We start from the raw sequence: 10,952 nt of genomic DNA, 5'->3' as shown, positions 1-10,952 counted from the left end.
ATAGATCGATTCTGTATTTATTGAGTGAAAGATACCAGGAATTTACGATGCCTGTTTGGGGTAAGTAAGCGTAGAATAAATTATGGTGCGCTGTTGTGTACTTGATTACACACGCGTTTTCACTTACTAAATGCTCAACGCAAAGAACATGACCAGATTAATGATATACGGCAGATTAAAGATCTAATTATGTGTCGTTCGGTTGTCATGACTAAAAATTATGAGAATCCATCTAGGATTAAGTTGTAGAATTATTTTAGTTGAAGGATGAGGCTATGACTAATTATCCATCTAGGATTAAGTTGTAGGGTTCAATCTTATGAACCAAACCTGATACATATTTAATCATGAGATTTAATTTTGGCAACCGAACACCCCCTTACTTAATTGATAGTTCGAGTAATGATAAATGGAAATTATACTCACTCCGTCCATCAGTATTCTCTAGTTTTCTATTTTGATATATCTCATATTATTTGTCTCGTTTCCTTTTTGCTATTTTTGGTTATGCACTTTATATTTCAGTAACTCATTAAAACTATTCATATATAAAAGCAGGACCAACATAATCTACTAGCTTTTTCAATCCAATTTTTATTATATTTCTTTTAAAGCTCATGTTGGGTCAAAGTGGGACACTTATTGAGAGAGTACCAAGAACAATGAATCATTTATTCTAAGATTATTATTTTCAACCAGTTGCGAGATTGTAGTCGTGTGACATTACTAGCATTTATAATCTAATACTTCATCACTTCCTAAAATTTTGTCATCATTTATAATACCATTTTGACTCAACAAGAGTTTTAAGAAATTGTTGACTTTGTGAGGAAAATGTTGAAATGAGTTAGTAGATTATGAGCCTCACTTTGTATATTGGTTTTATAGTGGAGTAGAATATAAGTGTAATAAGTAAGTTGAATGGTGGGTCTACCTACCTAAAATGGAGAAAAGCAAATGGAACTTTAAATCATGGACATTCCAAAATAGCAAAATGAGACATTTTTTCATCGACGGATGGAGTAGAACATAGGTTAAAAAATTAGTGGAATGTGGATCATACATTTGTATACTCTCTTTGTCCCATTAAATATGAAATGTTTTCCTTGTTGGGATGTTCAATTAAATATGAAACATTTCCTAAAATAGAAACAACATCATCTCTACTTTTTCCTATCTCTTACTTTTCTCTCTCTTTATTTACTTACAAAACAATGCTATAAAATCATGTGTCGAAAAGCAAACGTTTCATATTTATTGGAACGAATGGAGTATAAATTTTATAATAAAACATGAGTAAGAATTGTAAGAGTAATTGGACCTATCTTTGAAATGGCCTCATCTTATTCTTTTAAGACCTCGGCCCAATTGCTCTTGACCCATTACTTACTTGGGTTGTCTCGATGGCTGCCATCTGTCACTCCACATATCGTGAGCTTGAGCCGTCCAATTTGATTTGTGTTTCTTCTGTACATACTCTATTCGACTCCTTGGCTCTCTCAGTCACTCTCCCACTCTCTAAAATCTTAACTTCTCTCTCTAACTTCTTCGATCATCTTCTCCGATCATTCTTCTCATATGTTTAGTGAGTATTGATCGGTCAGTAGAAACAACTCATTTGGTTGCTTTGCGAAGTCCAACACTAAATCGATCCTTGCTGATTGATTTGCTAAGTCGGAGGAGATTTATTCGGTGAATCTATAAGATTTGAGAGTATCTTGTGTTCTTGTGGTTCCTGTGAGAATTTCTGGTACTTGTGAGGTGTTCTATGTGTTGAGTTGGTCGTGGTGAGCGGTAATTGGTGAAACCTTATGGGTTCTGGTACTACTCTAATGAATATTGATAATTAGGATTTTTAAAAGATTAAAGTTCAAATTTGTCACATATATTTGTTCAAAATTTTTTTTACCATACGTACACGTTAAGTTTGTTAGCTTTTGGCCTAAAATACTATATTTTGGTTCATATTTAACGGCTCCGTTAATATTTAATGGTCAAATGGGTTTTTAACTTGATTGATGAGTTAAAATATGGACCAAAACGTATTACCTAGGACCAAAAGTTATCACACTAAAAATATGTAAGACCAAATAGGTTTTTTGTGCAACTGTACGGACTAGTTTAGACTTTTAAATGCAGTTGACTATTTTAGACAAAATCGGTAAATATAGAGCAAAATATAATATTTGAGACCAAAAACTAACAAACTTGACTAAAAGTTTTTCCAAGTGTATTGGCTAGTCAAGTTTTTGCAAGTGTATTCGCTTTTAATTATATATATCCATATTAGCAAGGTAACCATGCATAATATAAGGTTTGGTTAACAAAACTAAGTACATTTAAAGTGAGTAAAAGTTCGGTTGGGAATTCAGAAGCAGTTGTCCGTCTGTTGACCGGCTAATGAATTTGTGGCATGTCCTATGATATTTTTCTACCTTTATTAAAATGGATACTTGTATTATAGTGTGGGTATTTCTCACATATTTTTATTTTCCACCCTTAAAATTTCATTATATCAATCTTATTGTTGTGTCTATTTCTTAATGTACTGCAAAAGTTTATGTTATTAACTAATTCAAGTAAGGTAATGATTTATGAAATTAGCATGGTTAAATTAGGGCCCCATACTCTGTCTAATCAAGCCAGTGAATAAAATTTAAAAATGGGATTTTTTTTTTTAAAAAGACTTGGTATCGAGCCTCGATCTAGCCTTATTTATATTGCCAATTTTGCAACAAATGATTGATTTGATCTTTTTAACTTAAGTTATCAGGAGTTTGTCAACAAATAATAATGCACGTTGTATTACGTCTATTGAATGGAGTAATGCTCAATTAGGTATATTATTTGTTTGAAAAATACCTTAGGTAAGTTATTTGTGCTTTAATCAATGGCTTATATTGGCCATTTCCAAACGTTAACCGAATTTGGTAACCGAAAAAAAAAATACAATGTGTGATACTTTTGCAATAAATTAATACAACTAATGAAGTTTTTTTTCTATACCAAAAATGGGAGGATATTAAACAAATTTAAATGTTCATAAGTCATAACTCAAGGTTTTACAAAAAAAAAATTACAATCATTATTCAAAAAACCACGAGTATTAATTGTACAATTAATGGTATAATTGGTATTCCTCCAATTCGTAAAGGGTGGCAAGAATATCAATTTATTGTATCCCAAATGAATATTGAAAATTAAATAAGTAGCAAGACAAATATGAATTATACCTTGGCGTGGGGCCTAATTAATCTAGTAAATGCCAGTAGGTTAAGAGACATCGATATGAATCACATCAACATGGTATAAATGGAACTATGTAAATTGCACTCATAATCCATGAATAACAATCTCCAGTAGCCATTTGGATTTGCAACTGTATTCGAGTAATTGGTATTATCAAAAGGTAAGTACTACTTTAATTATGCGATTATCCAAAAAAAATCCAGTTACAGTATATTGCAGAATATAATTAATTATTATCCTTGCAAACAGTATTTTAGTCCATGTTCTAATTTTTTTTATAGTAATTACCAAGGGTATTCCATGTTCTGTTAATACACAAGAACATGGTGTAATTTGTTACTTAAAAATTCAAATATATGGGTTTTGTGAGTTTGTAAGGTTATATTGCAGCATTATTTTTTAGCATGATTGCAGCAGAAAATAATTACAAGAGGCTGTTTGTCTCATAAATGAATAGTTGGAACTGAGCTTTAAAAATGAAGGTCATGACAAGGCTTGAAGCACAAAACTTGGAGCTTTCCAAATCATGCAATAACTGTTACGTAAACGTTGCAACAAATCATTTAGATTGATGACTCTTTTTGAGTATTTATTGCAAACTTCAATTCATTGCGTACATTGGGCTAATATTTAGCATCAAACTACGCAAATAATTACCAGGTTCAGATCTTCTGTCCCTGTGCAATCATATTCAGTACTTTAATCATTTAAAAAAATAAAAAAAATTCATGTTATGCTATGATCAAGTAACATTAGTATACTAAAAACTGACACTTCTAATAATTGTACTCAGTATACATTAATTATTATATAGCTAATCAAATATAACTACTATAAATTTATTGGTTAAAGAATATTGCAAACTAAATGACAAAAAATAGTATTAATGAAATTGGAAAATCAATTGATTAGTTAACACATCACATAATGTTACATTCCTTCACCTCTAAACTAATTTATATTTATATTTGCTTGATTCTGGCCTCATAGTTTGGTAAAACTACCCACCATATTTTTGTCCCATTCTTGACAAAATGTTACTCTCAGAAATGTCGCAAAGGGAAATTGGCACTTTGTTGTACACTAAATTCCTATCTTGCATTGCTATTGTAGCACTATCCCTTGAATAAACTCACAAATCCATACAAATGCACGAAATAAACCCAACCCAACAGTTGTCCCAATTCTCGATCCACTTCAATTCTAAGCAATTTAAATATTAGAAACAAATACCACTAAGCCCAATTCCCCATTTCCTTCTCTTCCTCCGCCATAGAGATAAGGTTTTGGGCTTTATGCAAAAATTTCACGGGGACATCGATTGTCGATTGATTATCATAGTTTAGATCATCCCCAACTTTATAGAGTATAGACAATAAATAAATTCATGTAATCTTGACGTCCTTTCAACTAACCAAAGAGCTTTCAGATGTAGATGGGTATGCCCTTTTTTTTCAGAAATATAGATGATTTGTTTTAACCTTAGCTAAATAAACTCATCTGTACTAATTTTTTTCACTGCGTATATAGTTAGATTCACGCATCAGGCATATCTCTCTCATCTAAATTATAAATTGATTTGGGGAGAGAGTTTTCCGATGCTTTAAGATGTAATTTCAGACAACTGATGATAAACAATGACATTGATACCCAATTTTCAATTTTAAAATATGATTACTGTGTATATCTCAGCTTCAAATAATATAGAAATGTTGCGGTATTGTGATATGTATGTTAGGTGCATCGAGATTTGAAATTCACATAACGATATAAGTTGTGCCCATACAAGATAACTGATGCATCATATGCACAGCATCATAATGGTGCTTGTCAGATGGATCGTTGAAGAGGAAGGAGCTTAGAAACCAGAGACCGATGTCGTGAAGATGGTCTCAAAGTCGAATATTTTGAATGATTACATATTTTCGTTTTTTTCATTTATTATTGAGAGATTTCGGAAAAAGGGGCTCAATACGTAGGCCTTTCGAAATTTAGGATTAATTTCGCACGCCTTTCAAAATATGGGATCGTGGCATGCGAATTTTTCGAAATAAGGGATTTTTGAATTTTTATCTATTTTCTTGTCTTTTTTCTTATTATTTCTCTTATGATATTTATAAATTGGCTAAATTGCCCCTAATTTATTCACTGCAATTTTTTATTCCAATTATTTTCACCCAAATCACAAAAAAGTTAGCTCCAAAGTTTAGCAATTGTCTACCCTCACGCGCAGCCTCCAAGTTTCAGTCTTTCTCTTTCTTCTTTGTTCACGTCGTCATCGAAGCGGCTGCTGCGCACCTCTATCCCCTGCCCACGGACCAGCCGGAGCCTCCAGTCACGCTGTTGCAGTCGCATGTCTTAGCCACTGTCGCTCGATGCAACCACGCGTCCTCGCATCACCAGGGCGCCGCCTCTTCTGGTTACGAGACCGTCCACCGCCACCGTCTCCGGAGACTCCTTAGCACCTATCGTCTATCTCCCTCGGCATCCTAATTTCAAAAGCAACTGGACACCTCCATCTTCTCTCATTGCAACCCCCATCCATCCTAAAATTTAGAGAGCTAAAATCCGTTGACTATCTCTTCTCTCTCTTGTTGCACAGCCAAACATTTCCATCGCTCGCTTCAGGCGACGTCGTCGCGCCTCGCTGACAACCAGTGTCATCCTCTCGGTGCTCAGCGCCGTCAGCCCTCTCAAATTCGCCACGACACAGCATCGTCGCTGCTCGAACTCCCTCGCCAGCCGCCGTGCCTCATCGTCACAACGTGTCGTCTGATGTCCGGAGATCCTCGAACCTGAAATCAGTCTTCTTAGGGCTCATGTTCTCATCGAGCATGAGGTTCTCGAACTTCAGGTTCCCATGGGTAATCATTTGGAGGCGGCGGTGTTTTGGGTGAAAACAGGATTGTAATAAAAAACAGTGTTAAAATTTTAGTGAAAATGATAGAGGGCAATTCGGTCAATTTATAAATATCATGAGAGAAATAATAAGAAAAAAAGAAAGAAAATAGACAAAAACTCAAAAATCCCCTGTTCCGAAAAATTCGCATGCCACGATCCCATATTTTGAAAGGCGTACGAAATTAATCCTAAATTTCGAAAGGCCTGCGTATTGAGCCCCTTTTTTCGAAATCTCTATTATTAACATTTTTACTTTGTTAATGGCGGTGGATGAGCGGTGTCTTCACCAGACGTCCGCGTCCTCGCCTCCCACGCCTAATGGCGGACGTCCCGCGCGGACGACCGGTACGCCGGTCGAACGTCCGGCGGGAAGTCCGCGTTGCGGATGCTCTTAGTGTTAAAGTTAAATTAGTACTCCCTCCGTCCCATTGAAGATGACTCACTTTCCTTTTTAGTTTATCCCAACTAAGATGACCCATTACTTAAAATGGAAAAACTTTTATCTCTACTTTATTCTCCCTCTCTTACTTTACTCTCTTCTCTCAACACACAAAATAAAGTTGCATAAAATCTCGTGCCGCCTAATGAAGGGGTCATCTTCCTTGGGACGGAGGGAGTACTATTCAGCTTGGATCACCTATGCCATTTCTTACACCATACTCCATCTTCTACTACATTCTTATCATGTTTGAGTGTATGTAGTAGGAGATAGAGTAGGAAATGACATATGTGATCCTCACTAGTTTGTATTAGTATATACAGGAGCGGATCACCTATTCCACTATTCATACTTCACACTCACAACAAAATAAAATAATCTTATAAACATGAGCAATTTTAATAAGTGATGGTGTGTTCATTTTACTTTATTGTGAGTGTGAAGTCGGATTGGTGCATCATTATTGGACAATGAGGAACACCTACACCTTTTCCTGCACCATTTCCTACTCCACTCCTCACAAACATAAAATATGATGATGGGCCCATTATAAATGTTTGTGAGGGGTGGAGTAGGAAATAGTGCAGGAAAAGGTGTAGGTGATCCACACTGATTGTTGGAGTAAGTGATCCGCTTCGAGTATATAATAAGTGGAGTAGTAAATCTATACAATATATAAAATAGGAGTTTTAGGAGGCTTGAGTAATCATTTTATGCTAAGGGATGTAAATGCAATTAATATTAAATTTAGAAATTAATTCTAATAAATATATAATCCTAATATAAAATATTGAGGGAGGTTATGGGAGTGAGTGGCACCACTAAACCACTATCTTGCTCCCACTTTCATCCCATACTTAATCACCTTTCCATATTCCAAGCCAATATTATTCAACAAACAAGAGCAACATTTTGCTGCACATCAATGGAGTTCAACATTTTGGCTAACTTTGTTCTTTTTAATTATTTTTCGTTCCTTTTCATTTTATTAATTATATTTTTTTTCTTAACATTTTCTTAATTATATTTTTTGTTTTTCTTCATTCATTTTTATATATCAATTTTCATATTTGTTTTTAATAATATATGATCTATTGGTATTTTTAATTCTTTTTAGTTATATTTTTTGTTTCTTTCTGTCCATTTTTATCCATCACTATGTTTTATTTTTTAGATTGATGTTACCACCATTTTTTTTATTTTTAATAATTATAATATTTTTTTTCAATAGTAATGATTAGATTTTTAGTCCATCTATGTTACTTTATAGTTGATCCATGTTAAAAAATTTATGTTGAAATTACAATTGGCTAATTTTAAAGTTAATGTAGTGTATAAAGAAGTTTAAAAAAATGATAATAATTATCCATTGTGTTTAATTCTTTATTGTAATAGATTTTTATCTTCCTACTTCATGATTTAATGTTTAAACATTATATTACTATGTGATTTGTTTCAAATTTATTATGCTTTATTGTTGATTTGTATAGATTTTTTATTCTTATATAACTAGAATTATTATTCATATTATTCGGTATTAATATTAATTCTAATTTTATTTAATAAATTAAAAATTAAAAATTAAAAATAAAATATATTAATCTATGCATAGCACAGATAATAAGATAATGTAATACTAGTTAAAGTTTAAAATGGAGTACTATCATAAAATTATTCGAATAAGAGAAGGTTTATTCCCTTTCATCGACCTTACTTTCAAATTCACCCAAAATTGAATTTTTCCGATCCAACCAGAATAAATCCCTAGAGCAATCACCCAATCTGCAACAATCTGCAATTCACCGAAGCGAAGGGTTCGTTTTGAAAATCGAATCAGAATCATGGATATTCTGAAGCAGGAATTGATGAAGAAAAAGCAAAGTCTGGCGCAGGACGTCGGCGGAAAGAAGTTTTTCAAGCGTTCGGAAATCGAGCAGAAACGCCTCCAGCGCCTGCGGGAGGAGGAGAAGCGCGAATCCGAGGCTAAAGCCCTCCGCCAGAAGCAGCTGCAGCAAGATCATCACAGCAAGGATCCGAAATCATCGTCAAACCCTAATCCGAACACCGAGAACGCCAAACCTAACACCGAATCCTCCTCCTCCTCCTCTAAATCCCTAATCGAGGAGCAAAACATCGACAATCTCAATCTGCCGAAGCAGGAGGTAATCCGCCGCCTTCGGTTCCTGAAACAGCCGGTGACGCTCTTCGGCGAAGACGATGAGGCGAGGCTCGACCGCCTGAAGTACGTGCTAAAGACGGGGCTTTTCGAGGTCGACGACGATATCACGGAAGGGCAGACGAATGACTTCCTGCGGGATATTGTGGAGCTGAAGAAGCGGCAGAAATCGGGGATTGTGAGTGATCGGAAGAGGAAGTCGAGGGAGGATGCTGGCGATGATGAGGACGGTGGGGATGGAGATAAGGATCTCAGCGGAGACGGGGCATCGTCCGGGGCTGATCACGACAAGGATGTTAAGAGAATGAAGGCGAATTTTGAGGAGTTGTGCGATGAGGATAAGATTCTGGTGTTTTTCAAGAAGTTGTTGAATGAGTGGAATCAGGAGCTTCGTGAGATGACCGAGACGGAGAAGAGGACTGCCAAAGGGAAGTCGATGGTGGCGACGTTTAAGCAATGTGCTCGCTATTTGAGTCCATTGTTCAAGTTCTGCAGAAAGAAGGTGAGTTGTTGTGGTAATTCAGTAATGTTTAGTCTTCTGATTTCAATTTCATATTTAAATGAGCCTGTTTATATACATTTTGAATTGATGATTTGTTGGAGTGTTGAGTGAATGATTTATCTAGGCTTTAATTGATGCATCAAAATTTCAAATTGTATTGTCATCATGTGCAATGGTGATGAACAGAGGAGAAACTGGTTAGGTTAGGACTTAGGATAGGATTACACCTCTTCTTTCATTTTATGCATTTGAGTTTTTCATTGATGCCTAGGCTTGATTGTTTCAGTATAAACACGGGAGTGGAAATCAATGACTTTCGTTTGCTTTTTTTCCCTCATTTGTAGGTTCTTCCTGATGATATCCGGCAAGCATTGATGATTGTCGTCAAGTGCTGTATGAAACGTGACTACCTAGCTGCAATGGATCACTACATCAAAATGGCCATCGGGAATGCACCCTGGCCCATTGGAGTGACTATGGTTGGTATCCACGAACGTTCTGCGCGTGAGAAGATTTACACCAACAGTGTGGCACACGTCATGAACGATGAGACTACTCGTAAGTATTTACAATCTATCAAAAGGCTGATGACATTTGCCCAACGACGCTATCCAACAATGCCTTCCAAAGCTGTGGAGTTCAACAGCCTAGCCAACGGTAGTGATCTGCAGTCGCTGTTAGCGGAGGAGATGATGTCGGAAGGGAAACAAGCTGAGGAGAAGCTTCTATTGATGGCTGCTCCCAAGGATGACTAAGTTTAGCATGTTTAAAAGAAGTGTAAAGCTGGATCTTTGTGATAGAAACTAGAAAGTGGTTCCGGACTACTTTGATTCAATAGAAGGGTTTAAACTAAATATGTGGATGCACCCCCAGGTTAAGTCGTTGCTCCAGTGGGGGCTTGGCCAGCACTGATCAGTACCCTGTAATGGCCGCTCTCGAGTGTCTGTGAGATAGAAATGTTATGATGATGAGACAGGGGAGGAAGTTTCAAGGGAATATGCGAAGAACCAAAAAATTACAAAGGCAAAGTTAGGAGGTAAAAAGGGAGAGGCTACAGATAAACTACGCTTTCCCTTTTCTCGAGTTCAGCTAGTTCTTTTTTTATGTTTCCGTCCCAATTTGAATGCTCAGTAATTCATCTTCTTTTCCCTCTCCTTTCTATTTAAACTGCTTTTATTTACCTCCTCGAATTTTGTTAAACTTTTACTCCATTAAATAAGTGTTGATTTTTCAATTGATTAGATGACCATTTGTTTAGGAATACTGGAATAGTGAATTTAGAGCTCGCTACTTTATTTAATTTTCATTTTGTTTGTTTTTTCAATGAAATTATAGTAGTGATTTCTGAATTGTAATTTGATTTATTATTGATTTTGGAATAAAATAGTTCGAATAAAATAGTAATTTAATTTGTGATTCATGAGCGAATTTGAAAATGAAAATTTATTGAAATTTTGTTAATTATACTATTATCTAGCGTCTCGTAAAAATTTATAAAATATTTTATATTAAAAATTTATAAAATATTTTATACTCCTAAAAATTTAAATATTTTAATAATATTATACTATTCCATAAATTTCGGTATGTAAATATCTAGTTTCGTATTTGAAAACAAGACAATTTTAGCATGGAGAATAGGTTGAGTTGGGGGTGATCAATTGCTAACTTTCTTAAGTTGCTAA

General features: G+C 35.1%; 1 protein-coding gene across 1 annotated transcript; it reads left to right on the top strand.

Annotated features, from left to right (window-relative positions):
• Positions 1-8,270: 8,270 nt before the first annotated feature.
• LOC125203999 (pre-mRNA-splicing factor 18-like) lies at positions 8,271-10,501 on the top strand. The gene is made up of 2 exons (XM_048102539.1): positions 8,271-9,267; positions 9,612-10,501. The coding sequence occupies exons 1-2, from the start codon at positions 8,431-8,433 to the stop codon at positions 10,020-10,022; spliced, it is 1,248 nt and encodes a 415-aa protein (XP_047958496.1). The 5' UTR covers positions 8,271-8,430; the 3' UTR covers positions 10,023-10,501.
• Positions 10,502-10,952: the final 451 nt, after the last annotated feature.

This window comes from Salvia hispanica, chromosome 2 (assembly GCF_023119035.1).
Source record: "Salvia hispanica cultivar TCC Black 2014 chromosome 2, UniMelb_Shisp_WGS_1.0, whole genome shotgun sequence".
NCBI classification, from domain to species: Eukaryota; Viridiplantae; Streptophyta; class Magnoliopsida; order Lamiales; family Lamiaceae; genus Salvia; species Salvia hispanica.
The sequence above is the reverse complement of the archived record's forward strand: the minus strand, read 5'-3'. Positions and strand labels throughout refer to the sequence as shown.